We start from the raw sequence: 15,828 nt of genomic DNA, 5'->3' as shown, positions 1-15,828 counted from the left end.
TTAGCTCATGGCAAAGATTAATTTTCCGAGTTGAAAAGATATGAATTTGAATGTGAGTAAGCTACTGGATCAAATCATTCATAGGAAATGGAGCAACATTTAAAACATCACCATGGGGATATATGTGGTCATCAAAATCTAGACTGTGGGAACTATGAGACAAATGATCTGGTTTTTTCAAATAATTAATTTTAAAAATTGATGGTGTGGCCTGACCTGTGGTGACGTAGTGGATAAAGCGTCGACCTGGAAATGCTGAGGTCGCCGGTTCAAAACCCTGGGCTTGCCTGGTCAAGGCACATATGGGAGTTGATGCTTCCTGCTCCTCCCCCCTTCTCTCTCTCTCTCCTTTCTCTCTCTCTCTTTCTCTCTCCTTTCTAAAAAATGAATAAATTTAAAAAAATATAAAAAAAAATTGATGGTGTAAGACCCTATCTATATATTGAGACATCAGAAACCTATCAATTACAAAATATCAATCTCACTGAATCCTGATTAATGATAAAACAGATAAAAAGATGAAAGATAAATTGTTTTGAAATTTATAGAATCCAACAGGGAAAATTTGAACACTGGGTATGAAATGATATTAAGGGGCTAATATTAAATTTGAAACTTGTCATAATGGTTTTATGGTTATACTTATAAAAAGAATCATTAAGTCTTAAGAGATGTATACTGAAATATTTATGAATAAAATACTTATGATGAGCTCTGGAATTTATTTCAAAATAATCCAGGGGAAGCATAAGGAAAACAGGATGAGTCATGAATTAATAACTGTTGAGGCCAGGTAATTGAGAAAGGGCATTATTAGTTCATTGTATTCACCTTTCTTTTACACTCTTTGAAATTTTCCATTAAAAATACCTCAAAGATAATTAAAAAGAAAAAAAGCTACCATAATGTGCTGTAAAACCAGGTTTAGGAACCATGGTCAAGGCTAAGATACCTTGAACTATCAAAACACAGAACAATTATTTGGCTTTTGAGGTTTTGAAGTGCTTGGAAGATTTTCTTATATGTCTGCTTGAGTGGGTGGGTGGTAAGACATCCCCTTATAGATGTTGTTGTCACTGAAGTAAAAACTTCTTTACATATCATGGCTCTCAAACTCAAGCTGCCTGTTTTTGTTTTTTTTTTCTTTTTTCTTTTTTTCTTTTTTTATTTTACAGAGACAGAGAGTGAGTCAGAGAGAGAGATAGACAGGGACAGACAGACAGGAACGGAGAGAGATGAGAAGCATCAATCGTTAGTTTTTCTTTTTTTTTTTTTTTAATTTTATTTATTAATTTTTAGAGAGGAGAGAGAGAGGGAGAGAGAGAAAGGGGGAGGAGCTGGAAGCATCAACTCCCATATGTGCCTTGACCAGGCAAGCCCGGGGTTTCGAACCGGCGACCTCAGCATTTCCAGGTCGATGCTTTATCCACTGCGCCTCCACAGGTCAGGCACCAATCGTTAGTTTTTCATTGCGCGTTGCAACACCTTAGTTGTTCATTGATTGCTTTCTCATATGTGCCTTGACCATGGGCCTTCAGCAGACCGAGTAACCCCTTCTGGAGCCAGCGACCTTGGATTCAAGCTGGTGGGCTTTCACTCAAACCAGATGAGCCCGTGCTCAAGTTGGCGACCTCAGGGTCTCGAACCTGGGTCCTCTGCATCCCAGCCTGACACTCTATCCACTGCGCCACCGCCTGGTCAGGCTCTTTTTTCTTTTTTTTTACAGAGACAGAGTCAGAGAGAGGGATAGATAGGAACAGACAGATAGGAACGAGAGAGATGAGAAGCATCAATCATCAGTTTTCCCTTGCAACACCTTTTCATTGATTGCTTTCTCATATGTGCCTTGACTGTGGGCCTTCAGCAGACTGAGTAACCCCTTGCTCGAGCCAGCGACCTTGAGTCCAAGCTGGTGAGCTATGCTCAAACCAGATGAGCCCATGCTCAAGCTGGCGACCTCAGGGTCTCAAACCTGGGTCCTCCGCATCCCAGTCCGACACTCTATCCACTGCACCACCACCTGGTCAGGCCAGGCTGCCTATTAAAATCATATGGTAAGGCCCAGCCGGTTGGCTCAGTGGTAGAGTGTTGGCCTGGCATGCAGGAGTCCTGGATTCAATTCCCGGCCAGGGCACACAGGAGAAGCGCCTATCTGCTTCTCCACCCCTCTCCTCTCCTTCCTCTCTGTCTCTCTCTTCCCCTCCTGCAGCCAAGGCTCCACTGGAGCAAAGTTGGCCCGGGCGCTGAGGATAGCTCCATGGCCTCTGCCTCAGGCGCTAGAATGGCTCTGGTTGCGACAGAGCAACACCACCACAGATGGGCAGAGCATCGCCCCCTGGTGGGCATGCCAGGTGGATCTCGGTCAGGCGCATGCAGGAGTCTGACTGCCTCCCCGTTTCCAACTTCAGAAAAATACAAAAAAAAATTGTTTTTAAATCACATGGTAAGATTAAAAATTCTTAATGTCCAGCCTCCACCCAGAACTATTATCTACTAGAAGCTTAAAAGCTCTCCAGATGTGCGATTAAGATGAAAGCTGTTGTTCTAGAACAAGGGTCAGGAACCTATGGCTTGCGACCAGATGTGGCTCTTTTGATGGCTGCATCTGGCTCGCAGACAAATCTTTAATAAAAAAATACTAACGTTAAAAATATAAAACATTCTCATGTATTACAATCCATTCATTTTCTACCACTCATGTTCATGGTTGAGGGTGACTGGAGCCAATCACAGCTGTCCTCCAGGACAACACAAAATTTTTATTGGATAATGCGTATGTACACGGGTCATTGTATGGCTCTCACAAAATTACATTTTAAAATATGTGTCGTTCATGGTTCTCTCAGCCAAAAAGGTTCCTGACCTCTGTTCTAGAAGATCCTGCTACTCAAAAGTATGCAACAGTATCACCTGGATGCTTATAATGAACGCAGGTTCTCAGGCACAAGCCCAGACCTACAGAATCAAGGTCTGCATTTTAATAAGCTCCCAAAGCAACTTAACTGGACAGGAAACTGTGAGAAACAGTGCTCTTGATGGCAACTTACAAACAGATCACTGCTTTTCCACTTTTACTCAATTACCCTTGGAGTTCCTTAAAACCAGATTCCTAGCTCCTTCCCCAGAGGCTCATTCTACAGAGCCAGGGTGGGGCCATATTGCTTGAAAACATTCATATGTCTTACAAAGTTGTTTTACCAGTTAATCTTTTGTTTCTCACTGAAGGGTGGAAAATATAAGAACCAAATGGATTAGCATATCACGCTAGTACCACGCAGTCACTCAAGGAGGTTGCCCATAGATGGACAGCCCTGCACCAGTGAAGGAGGTTGGAGATGTCCTCTCCTATTCCACTGAACTATAGGTGGCTCTATGGAGTCTGTCATGAGACTCCCAATGTTGACAAGCAAGTAACCCTCCCTCCTCAGACAGCAGTCATTTCAGTTATTAGGATGAGTTCAGAATACAAAGTAAACGGCCTTTTCAAATACAGGACAACTTTATTCAAAAACAGTTATATGATCTGCTCAGGCACAGCCTTAGTTAAGGTGGGGGAACCCCCAGAGTGACAACAACACCCAAGCAGCAATGTCTTCCTGTGGCACCATCGGTCAGTTCATGGGTTCCTCTATTTCACATATCCTACCAGTTAACACCTGCCTAGGGAGGTGAGAGGAGAGAAAGGCTTTTCAGCAGAAGGAACAGACTGTGGAGCTGGGGTAGCACACTCTGATCTCAGAGGGAGCTGACATAGACACTCAGTTTCTTATCCTTATCCAAACTGATGGGAGTCCCTTCCAACTACTGATGGGCTTTCATTAATTTATTCTGTCTCCTATTTCTGGAGTCCCTCGTAAATCCAGGCACTGCACTTGGTTCTGAGGCTATGCACAGTGGAGCAAAAGTAGGTTTACATTTGTGAGTATATGAAACAGTGTATTCTGGAATTATTATTTACTAATTATTATATTACTTTCCATCCTAACAACTATAAGCCTACTTTTGCCCCACCCTTTAATGAGGCACAGAAACAGCGTCCTTGACTACCCAGACTTGCCTTCTCTACCAGCTGTATTTTTGACATCCCAAATTCTACGCAAATACCAATAAATTTAATCAGTACGTGGCAGAATTTTTTCTTAACAGTTCTGAGAATGGGAATGCCTTCTGTCAGTACCAACATCACAAAACAAACTATCACCTCCTAGGAGCAGGGGTTTCCAACTTCTTCCTGAGTAAGAGCTAGCTTGCTCTTTTCAAGCTTTGTGACTGCAAAGGGGAGCAAGAGCTGACGGGAGTCGGGGGTTGGGGGACGTGATACAACACTCACCCGGCATGCCCTCCCAACTGTCACCCCAGCTCCCGCTGTGACAGGAGGGCTGATCTTATAAACATTTTCTATACATACATACTCATAATGAAGTTTAATTTATAAATTCAGCACAGTAAGGGATTAAGATTAACAACAATACTAATAAAAAAGAACAATTATAATAATATAATGTAATAAAACTTAAATGAATGTGATTTTTCTCTCTCAAAATATATTATTGTACTGTACTCACTTTCCCACTTACAGGAAGCACTTTACAGTTTCTCTTTGCATTTCCAAATTGTCAGCATCACTACTCTTGCACCTCACGGCCATTTTTTGAGTAAAATAAGGCTTACTTGAACATGAGCACTAACATACCAGACAATCAGACAGGTGGCTAGTTCTGCTGGACAAAGGATGGTATAATTCATATTTGGGGAGAGACACAGAGAAACAGCATGAAATTTCATCATGCTACTCAGAACAGCACCAACTTGACTCTTATAAATTGTCCATTTCTGGAATTTTCCATTTAATATTTTCAAACTGTAGCTGCCCGCAGGTAACTAAAACCACAGAAAACAAAATAGTGGATAAGGGAAGGCTACTGTACAAATTCTATGAACTTTTAGCTGAGTGCTGGGGCATTCGATTCCAAAATGATAAGATTCAAGTTTCTAAAAGGGAATTATGCAGAGTCATCCTTTAAAATGTAGGTTGGGCCTGACCTGTGGTGGCGCAGTGGATAAAGTGTCGACCTGGAATGCTGAGGTTGCTGGTTCAAAACCCTGGGCTTGCCTGGTCAAGGCAAATATGGGAGTTGATGCTTCCTGCTCTTCCCTCCTTTCTCTCTCTCACTCTCTCTCCTATCTCTAAAAATGAATAAATAAAATCTATAAATTAATTAATTGTAGGTCAGAATCATCACGCCTCTGCTCCTACTCTTCCTCAGGGAACTATAAACTCTTCTGAAGGCCCTCAGCCAGTCACTACCCAGCTGCCCTCTCCTCCCCGACCTCCCCCCTACTTTTCTGTGCCCTGTCACTCCCTCTTCTCCCAGACTTCACCCCTACTCCTCTGTGCCCCATCACACCCTCTCCTCCCAGAGCTCCCCCCTACTCTTCTGTGACTTGCTCACTCCTCTCCAGCCCCCTGGGCTCCTCGCTGTTCCTCACACAGCCAGACAAGATTCCACCTCACAGCCTCTGTTCCTACTGTTCTCCCTGCCTGACCAAACATTCTGGCCAACAACTCTGCATTCCCTAACCCCTTCCCTGCTCTATTTTCTTCTATAGCACTTATTACCTTTTAATATACTATAAATGCACCTGACCAGGTGGTGGTACAGTGAACAGAGCTTCAGCCTGGGATGCTGAGGGCCCAGTTTGAGCACAGGCTCATGTGGCTTGAGCGCAGGACCACTGACTTGAGCGTGAGATCATGGACATGACCTCATGGTTGCTGGCTTGAGCCCAAAGGTCACTGGATTGAAGCCCAAGGTTGCTGGCTTGAGTATGAAGTCATGGACATGACCCCATGGCTGCTGGCTTGATCCCAAAGGTTGCTGGATTAAAGCCCAAGGTCGCTGGCTTGAGCACAACGTCACTGGCTTGAGCAAGAGGTCACTGGCTTACCTGGAACCCCCCAGTCAAGCACATATGAGAAGCAATCAATGAACAACTGAAGTGCACAACTATGATTTGATGCTTCTCATCTCTCTCCCCTCCTGTCTGTCTGTCCCTCTAACTTTCTCTCTCTCTCAAAAAAATAAAATACTAGAAATGGTCACTTATTCTATCATCATTTTCCTCCACTGTAATGACAGCTCCAGGAGGGCAGGGGTTTTAGCTCTATTACTGCTGTATCTTCAGTAGCTAGGATACTGCCTGGCACATAGGAAGCACTCATAAATTTTCACTGAGTGAGTAAATGAATTGAAGTGTTTGATAAGACAAAAGCAAATATACACTATAAATTCAGAAATGCCTCTAAAAAATTTTTTTTTTGCATTTTTCCGAAGCTAGAAACGGAGAGGCAGTCAGACAGACTCCCACATGCGCCCGCCTGGGATCCACCCAGCATGCCCAGCAGGGGGCGATGCTCTGTCCCTCTGGGGCATAGCTCTGCCACAATCAGAGCCATTCTAGTGCCTGAGGCAGAGGCCACAGAGCCATCCTCAGCGCCCGGACCATCTTTGCTCCAATGGAGCCTCGCTGCGGGAGGGGAAGAGAGAGACAGAGAGGAAGGAGAGGGGGAGGGGTGGAGAAGCAGATGGGCAGTTCTCCTGTGTGCCCTGGCCGGGAATTGAACCCGGGACTCTTGCACGCCAGACTAACGCTCTACCACTGAGCCAACTGGCCAGGGCCGCCTCTAAAAATTTTATACTTATATTACAGATACAATAATGGGAAAAAAGATACAAATTCACTTCTAAATGTTTTAAGGGTATTAATGTGGAGAAAGGAGAACTCTTCTGACGGGAATGTAAAATGGAGTAGCTGCTGTGGAGAACAGTCTGGCAGTTCTGCAGAAAGTTAGATGCAGTTACTATACTGCTCACAAAACTTAAGGGATATTTCAAAATTAATATGAAGCAATAAAATATCCCCTAATTTTTGTGAGCACTGAGTATATGGCCTAGCAATTCCACTTATAGGCACTTACCCAAGAGAAATGAAAATATACATTCACACTGAATCCTGTACTCAAACGTTCATTGCAGCATTATTCATAATAACCAAAAAGTGAAAGCAACCCAAACGCCCAACAACTGAAGATTAAAGAAAACATGGTGTGTGTGTGTGTGTGTGTGTCCATGCCCTAGAATAATGTTCAGCAATAAAAAAGAGACATTCTGATACATGGTACAACATGGATGAACTTTAACAACATTATCCTAAGTGAAATAAGCCAGGCATAAGGATCACATACTGTATGATTCCACATAAATGAATGTCCAGAACCGGCAAATACAGAGAGATAGAAAGTAGATGAGTGGGCGTAGGGCTGGGGTGTTATGAGGATGTAGGAGAAACTGTTAACGGGTATGAAGTTTCTTTTGGGAACAATGAAAATGTTCTAAAATTGACTGCAGTGATGGGTGCACAGCTGTGTGAATACGCTTTAAAACACTGTATATTTCAAATGGGTGAATCTTATGGCGTGTGAATTAACCCTCAGTAAAGCTGGTTTTTAAAAGCCCAGTACGGAAAGCTTACCTTTCACAGAGTCTGTAGCCTTCATTGGCGCTCACTGCTTTGTACTTCATGTTGCCTTTGGTCCGCTCTAATTCCCAACACCAGTCCTCAAGAGTGTCAAACATCACAGTATGGTCCTTAGGGTTGATGGCTAACAAAATAAAATAAAAAAAGACAACAAAATATTGTCATGAAGGCTGGTCTTTTAATGATGTGCAAGTAAATCCTCAGGCCCCACTTTTCTCTACTATGCCCTTTTTTTTTTTTTTTGTATTTTTCTGAAGCTGGAAATGGGGAGGCAGTCAGACAGACTCCCGCACGTGCCCGACTGGGATCCACCCGGCACGCTCTGCCCACCAGGGGGCGATGCTCTGCCCATCTGGGGCGTTGCTCTGTCGCGACCAGAGCCACTCTAGCGCCTGGGGCAGAGGCCAAGGACCCATCCCCAGCGCCTGGGCCAACTTTGCTCCAGTGGAGCCTCGGCTGTGGGAGGGGAAGAGAGAGACAGAGAGGAAGGAGATGGGGAGGGGTGGAGAAGCAGATGGGCGCCGCTCCTGTGTGCCCTGGCCGGGAATCGAACCCGGGACTTCTGCACGCCAGGCCGACGCTCTACCACCGAGCCAACCAGCCAGGGCCTACTATGCCCATTTTTATCCAAGCAGATCAAATTCACTGCTTAATCCTAACATTGTTCCTCTTTTTTGTCATTAATCCAAAATTATGACTGAGGCTCTGTATTTTTACACTGGAGGGAAGGAGGTGTTCTAGTTCCATTTCTTGCAAAAGTAATTACAGCTCCATTTTCAGTCATCTGACCATTAGATAATTTACATAACATAAAAGGATCCTGAGTGGCACTAACAGACGGGCTTAGCACAAATGCTAAAATACTATTTTTAGTCCTAACAATATGTGCAGAGGATGGCAAACTCATCTGAACCGCGTGTCAGAGACCTGAATGCTAGTACTCCTTCATCAGAAGATAACTCTGCCAACAAGAGGGTTTTCCAGTGTGACTCGGATTCCTGAAGGCCACAGAGGGATCAGAGCCACGGGGAGGGTCCAGGCCTGCTGCCAAAGGCTGCATCACGGGACGAGACGGGACAACACTTCTGCCCCTGCCCCCACCCCGCTACTACCCGCTGGAAGGAAGGCCCAGGAACACTGCTCCTGCAGCCCAGCAGATGTGTCCCTGGCCCTTCTCCACACCACCACACTGCTTGCTGCGGGTGACATGCACCACAACAGTTTTGGGTATTTATACAAATTGGTTAGTTTAAGCCTTTGCACATCTAAAAATACAAGCATTCCAGGGAAAAAGAGTTTCTGATAAAACTCCCACCTGCCCTTTTTAACAAAACCAGATCATTGTGCAAAGGATGACAATAAAAATAATGATAAAGAGCAGTAGTTAAGCTTACATAAGCTGCTAGCACTTAGTATATGCTAGGCACTGTTCTGAGCATGTTACATGCATGAACTCAATTCTTATAACCCAACAGGCTAGGTGATATCATTTCCTCCATTTTACAGATGTGGCAGAGAAAGGCCAAATAACTTGCCCAACAACACAGAGCTAGGCAATGGCAGAACTGAAATTTAAACCTAAGCAGCTATAAAGAAAATTTCCATAAAGTAATAAATGCAAAAAAAAAAATCCCCATTGACGTAAATATTAATACTCCAATTCAAGCATAGATAATTTTCTGCGTAATACATACAGAAAGGTCCTTCCCTAAAATGCCATGTCATAAGCATTTAGAGTCTTAGCCAAAGCACAGTTATGAATATTAAGCCTGGGAATAATTAAAAATGTTCAGACTGCCAAGCAGTCAGCTCTACAAACCCCTATCCAGTGAAAAAGCTCATCGGTCAATTCACGTTTATCTGTTATAATGTCACTTATCAAAAGCTATGGATTAGAAGGAGGAGAAAAGAAGGATGGAATTAAAATAGAATAAAAGATGCTTTGTATGCTGGGTCTTCTGACACAAAAAGCTACCACAAGGTAATGAAACTAGCAGGTCAATCAAGGTAAAGGCTTTAGCACAGAGACCAACACATGCTGGCCCACTGACAAATTGTCCTACGCTAGGTTGAGGCCAAGAAACAGGATATAAGGAAGAAACAGAACTTCTAAAAACAGGATGATTTTTCAAATGTAAACCCAATACATGTTTATATAAATAATGGGGATCAACAGTCATATTTTGCATATTTCATATTGCAACAAGCTGCTATAAGCCAACACCCTGTTAATGAGCACTTGTACATATATCTACAGTGAAGAGATCTGTCATTCACAAAGACAAAATTACTGAGTAAAGAAACAAATTTTATGTTCAGCCTAATAGCGTGAACTATATTGGTATGCCAATGTAACCTTCTGAACATAACACGTTCTGAATAATATGTAGTTATACTCTCAATTAACCCTCATTTAATGACTGCACCCTCTGTGTCATAAATTTAAAGATTTATAATCTTCACACTTCAAAGGAAGCATTAACACTAATGTTTTATAAATGAGAAAACAGAGGCTCCAAGATCACACAGCTACTAAGTAGCTGAGCAAAGATTTGAACTCAAGTGAGACAGACCCCAAAATTCATACTTTTTCTACTAATCACCATAGTTCCCAAAATACAACCAGCTCTCTCAGATATCTCCATCTCTGCCTAAAATACCCTTCTATGACTACTACACATTCCCACATCTCCCATATCACCTTAAGCACAGCCCCTGCCCTCTGACAGCCCTCCCTCCCTCCCCCAGGACAGGTGGGCACTTCCTACTCCTCCCACGGTCCCTTCCAACAGAGGACACATCCCTCAGCTGCTTCTGACATGATGCTCTTAGAGGGCAGAGATTTAGTCCTGTTCGCCTCCATATCCCTCCTGCCTGACCCACAGCGAGTGTTCCTGCATTCCAGAAAGCCTGATATATGCTGTTTAAACTAACATGCCACTTCCCTGACAAAAAGCACATAGCACAAAAGATTACCAAACATCAACTTCCTGTTAAGAGTCCCACTATGCCAAGGTTGAGAGTTCGATCCCTGGTCGGAGCACATGCAAGAATCAATCAATGAATACATGAGTAAGTGGAGTAACAAATCAATGTTTCTCTCAAATCAGTAAATAAAAATTAAAAAGAAAGAAAAAGAGAGAGAGAGAAAGAGAAAGAAAGAGGGAGGGAGGGAAGGAGGGAGGGAGGGAGGGAAGGAGGGAGGGAGGGAGGGAGGGAGGGAGAGAGGGAGGGAGAGAGGGAGGGAGGGAGGGAGGGAGGGAGGGAGGGAGGGAGGGAGGGAGAAAAAAGGAAGGAAGGAAGGAAGAAAAAGAAGGAAGGAAGGAAGGGAGGGAGGGAAGGAAAAGAAGGAAAGAATTTGGAATCTTACATTTTTTTAACTACACTGTGTGGTCTTTTTCTACAATGATAACTGCAAAACCTTAGAGTTCTCCTTTAAGTACTTTACATACTTTCCCTAATTTAGTCTTCTCACCATCCCAGTGAAGTAGATGCCACTACTATCTCCACTTTACAGACAAAGAAACTGAGACAGAGAAAATTTAAGTAATTCACTCAAGGTCACACAGCTAATAACTGGTGGGTTTGGGATTCAGACCCAGGTATTCTGGCTCCCATGTAGATACTGCTTCCCAAGGTATTCCATGAAACACCTGGCTGTCACCTGTTGTGTTCTTTTATGTACAACTGTTCCACTTGCACCAAAATATTTGCTATAACACATGTTCTGGTTGTTCAAAAGCTTTCTAGAATGCAAGGCATTCTCTAGAGCCTTACAGAATGAAATCAAATATATTAAAGTGGAAAAAAGAACCAAGGGACAAACGGGGCTATTTTAAACCTGTCTCGATTTTGGTTTTCTACAATCTCACATCCCCAGTTATAATATGTATATTGATTTCATCTTTCATAAGAAGAAAACCAATAATCCCTCACAAAAGACAACAAACCTAAGAGATAGATAAGGCAACAAAGATCACAGGAAAAAAATAGAAACCTTTTTTTTTTTTTTAAAGAAACCTGAATGTGTTACCCTAGCAAAGGTGACCAATTACTAGAGAAAGGAGAAAACGCCGCAAGGGCGGGCTTTCTTCCGCTAGTTTCAGGTAGAAATCGGAAGGTCTGCCTACCTACAAATTAAACCCAGAACACACTTACCTGTATTGTTTTGTACAGCAGTTGCATATGAAAACAGAAACAATCGTTTAAGCAATTTAGGGGCCAGAGTATGATGAATTATGCCACTGACAATCTAGAAAAGAACCAAGCAACAGATACAGTCATGTTTTTAGCAGATAAACAGAGTTATTAAGTTTTCAGTCCTGCTGCTAATAGGCTCCTATGGGCAGCACACTAAAACTCTCGTTGAGGTCTGCATTTATGATGTTATCTCTTAGAATAAAGCAAAATAAAAAAATGCTAACCATTTTGGTCAGGTTTTCTAAAAGCTTTGTATTGCTAGGGAAAATTTTAAAGCATAGTCTAATATCTCAAAACCTAAGTGCTAAAAAAACATCAAGTGCATACCTGATTGGTGGTGGCGCAGTGGATAGAGCTTTGACTTGGGACACTGAGGATCCAGGTTCAAAACCCCAAGGTTGCTGGCTTGAGTGTGGGGTCACCAGCTTGAAGCCCAAGGTCACTGGCTTGGGCAAGGGGTGACTATCTTGGCTGGAGGCCCCCAGTCAAGTCACATAAGAGAAGCAATCAACGAATAACTAAAGTGATTCCAACTAGAAGTTGATGCTTCTCATCTCTCCCTTTCTGTGTGTCTGTCTGCCTCTCTCTGTCTATCTCTCTCTCATTAAAACAAACAAAACTTCAAGTGCCATATTCAGATACTCTAAAAATCTGACATTGAAGACATACAGCTGATATGAGTTATTCTGACTCATTTGTGACCTTTAGGACTTTCTTCTAGAAGATTAGAAAAAGAAATCAACCCATTGTATTTTTTGTTCAAGGTTCCAAACAAAAGTATGCTTGGATAGATGACTAAAACCATTATTCAAAATGAAGTTTCTGGCTTCGCAGGGCATTTTCCATATCCACACCACTCTTCTGCTCAGAACAGATACTGGAGTCATGTTTATTATTCTAACTGAACTTCCTCACTACCTGCAAGAATCAAGGACTTGCCTATAACCGTGCATAACTCACTATAGCCAAAGATGACAGAGCAACTGGCCTCTCTCTTGCCTGGTTTCCCCTGATGTACACTATCATGAGAGTGGCAAGTTTGAGAGCTTCAACATCTCAATAAGAGAATTCGTAGAAGTCCCAATGACCACTGTAACCAGTTTGCCCAGTTATTCCTCTTAATTTGCTGTGGCAACCAGATTACATTTACTGAAGTGTACAAAAGCACAAGCTCATTTGGTGAAGCTGCTTTGCCCGTCTAATCTGTGTACCATACACTTCCACTACTTCCAGATAGAAGTTCATTCATCCAGGGGCTGGGAGTCACTGCCACTGCTCTGTGGCAGATGGGCAGCTTCTAGCTGCTCCACCCTTCCCTTTCCCCAGCTGCCTCCAGCCCTGGCTGTCTACCTCCCACCCTTCCCAGGCTCCAGGAATAAAACATTATGTACTGAACAATTAAAGCATGTGCCAAGATAACACACAGCTCACTTTACCAAATGTCTCTCATTTCTAGTCAAAGTATATGGGATTATAACCAATTTCAACTGTGCGGAAAAGGCTCTCCTCAACCTTTATGCACTGTAAGCGAAAAACAGTGGGGAAAACCTGATGGGAAACAGAACCTAAAAACACATGCAGCTAGTTACCCTTTTGACTTCCTCTTCCTTCGTGTACCTCAGACAAAAGTGGAATACCCGGAGGTCTTTGCAGTGGATGATGAGCTTCTCAGGGTATTTCTTCAGTTGTCCAAAGAGTATTTTTTTTTTCTCATCAAACACTGCACATACGATAAATAATAAAATCAGGAAGGGAAACTGTCATAAGGCAACAAATGAATGCTAGAGAAACAAGGTGTACTATTAACTTCTACGGAGACCTCCCGGAAGTGAGAGGAGGACTGTTAGCAGGGGCCTGGCGCTCTGAGGACTCAGTCCTTCGTCCCTCAGGAGCGCTAGACTGAAAAGCACTGGCCCTCATCGGGAGGGCTGACTCCACCGACTTACAGAAAACAGCTCTCCCAAGGACAGGAGGCCATCAGGGACATGGTTTCAGACAGTCAATGCCTGGATTTATGGCTAGGGGCCCCTTCTGCCACCTCCCAGAGTTTGGACCACGCAGCACCTACCAGCATTAGAAACATCATATATGACTAAATGATTTCTGAGAAAGTCCTATTTACAAAAAGAGGTAGAGCAGAAAAGACACCTGGATGCAGTACAGCAGACCTTTATCAGATCCACCTTTAATGCAACCTACATGGTTCACACTGACAGCAAAGGATGGCTAAGACCTAGTACATAACGGCATTGTGGAGTCTGAGAAAGAACAGGGTCTAAGTTCAAGTCCGAGCTCCGCCAGCTAAGTGATCCCAGATAAGCCACTTCATATCTCAAGTTTATAATCCATAAAACTGATTTAAGTAAGATAAATATGTGAAGAAGTTTTAGTAAACTATAGAAGACCATAAAAACATTATCAGCTACACTTTCAAAAGTTGGCAGGCCCCCCGGGGAAAAGAGATACTTACCTCCATAAATCTGATCAACACAGTGAAGTGTAATGTCATTTTCTCCTATAATCTTATTCTTAAATTGAGTTTCCTAAAAGATTAAAAAGGGAACAATTGTGACTCCATTCTCTGCACTATTAGACATGCACAGCCACAGCAAACCACAATTCTCCACTTGGACATTATGAAAAACAGGGAAATGCTGCCACATGCCTAGGAAAGGGACAACGACATGTGTGAGAAAAGCAACAATGCCTAGTTTGTAAAAGTCAGGCAGAAGTGCCATTCCTGGGCTGCTCGTAGGCAAAGTGCCGCGTCACACATGACCACTTTGCGAGGTGCAGGAAGTGGCACACAGCTTACAACTGACCCACAAATGCATGCAGGTGAGTGACAGCTACTCAGGAAGAAAACACGAGAGATGCACGCTGCTCTAAATGCTGCCTTTTAAAGGACTGGGAACCAAGCCACCACCGTGGACAGCGGCCACAGGACTAGCCGGCACTGGTGCTGCTATGTAAGGAGCGAGGGCGGGCTGGGGTGGTGCGCTGCATCAGTGTACAGTGCTCTCCGGCTGCTGCGGCCAGCTCTCCCCTTCCTGCACCGCTCGTTATCTCCAGCAGCGGCAAGGCACACAAGGCCACACCACTCGGTGCAGAGCATACCCAAATTCAAGGGCTGCATTCGGCATCAGTTTCATAATTGCACTTAGTTCCCGAATTTAAGGATGAGTTTAGTATAGAGAAAACAGGGGGGAACCAATATATTTGGGGAGATGCAATTCCAATGAGTGCTATAAACACTGTGATGAAATAAAGAAGAAAATAAAGAAATAAAGAAGAAAAAGCATCAATCTATGAAGTTAGATGTAAGCCAGTGTGACATGAGGCATGGGCGGGAATTTCAAAAGTGGTCCTACCACTAGGAGATCCTGAAGGACCGAGCAGGTGAGTGGTGAGCAGGACTTCTGTCCTTTGTATCAGTGTGTGTGTTGGGGGTGGGGTAACTGAGAAGCTGGGAGAAAAGACACTGTGGGCACAACTGCACTGCTCCCTCAAACTCAGCCAAATGCCGCCCAGACATACATCGTTATCCAACGCAGATTCATCGCCCAAGAAAGCAATCTTGAAGTCTGTGCAGACAAGCTTCCCATAGATCCCACGCTGACAGGAATCTTCCTGGACATACTTCAGCACTGTGCTGGCTTCACAGAGCAGCTGCTCACCTGGGTGAAACCACAAGTCAAGTCCTCTTTAGGGTCCTCAGGGAACACACAGCATGTGAACAGCAAAAGCTTCCCCAGCTGTGTTCATGAAAAGACCAGCACACAATACAAGGCAGCCCTTCAGGAGTTGACCCTTTCCAACGAGGCAGAAGCTGCAGATTTAAAGCAGAAGATGGGGCAGAGGGCGCCCCTGACAAGTGAGGGAAATGGCTCAGATACACCTTCACATAGGCATCTCCCTATCTTCTCACTGTGGATAATGCGAGTTTCCAAAGAGCAGGAAATGGCCGGAGCTACACTTGCAAGCATAAGATCTAGTGTTTTCATTTCTCAGACAAGCAGACATCCCACAGAAGCAACACTCTAAACTAGCAGAAAGGCTCACAGTGTGCTCAGAGGTAGACGTCAAGCC

At 43.7% G+C, this 15,828-nt stretch overlaps 1 protein-coding gene across 2 annotated transcripts in view; it reads right to left on the bottom strand.

The window, feature by feature from the left end:
• The window catches only part of MTMR12 (myotubularin related protein 12), a 72,255-nt gene that overhangs the window by 25,607 nt on the left and 30,820 nt on the right, over nucleotides 1–15,828 (bottom strand). For both annotated transcript variants that reach the window (XM_066373808.1, XM_066373816.1), the window contains exons 3-7: nucleotides 15,277–15,416; nucleotides 14,210–14,282; nucleotides 13,329–13,459; nucleotides 11,698–11,791; nucleotides 7,534–7,663 (exon numbers count right to left, since the gene is read on the bottom strand). In XM_066373808.1, coding sequence (XP_066229905.1) covers nucleotides 7,534–7,663; nucleotides 11,698–11,791; nucleotides 13,329–13,459; nucleotides 14,210–14,282; nucleotides 15,277–15,416 — 568 coding nt within the window. The remainder of the gene's footprint in view (nucleotides 1–7,533; nucleotides 7,664–11,697; nucleotides 11,792–13,328; nucleotides 13,460–14,209; nucleotides 14,283–15,276; nucleotides 15,417–15,828) is intronic.

Source organism: Saccopteryx leptura, chromosome 1, assembly GCF_036850995.1.
Source record: "Saccopteryx leptura isolate mSacLep1 chromosome 1, mSacLep1_pri_phased_curated, whole genome shotgun sequence".
In the NCBI taxonomy this organism is placed as follows: Eukaryota; Metazoa; Chordata; class Mammalia; order Chiroptera; family Emballonuridae; genus Saccopteryx; species Saccopteryx leptura.
This window is presented reverse-complemented; position numbering and strand designations above follow the sequence as displayed.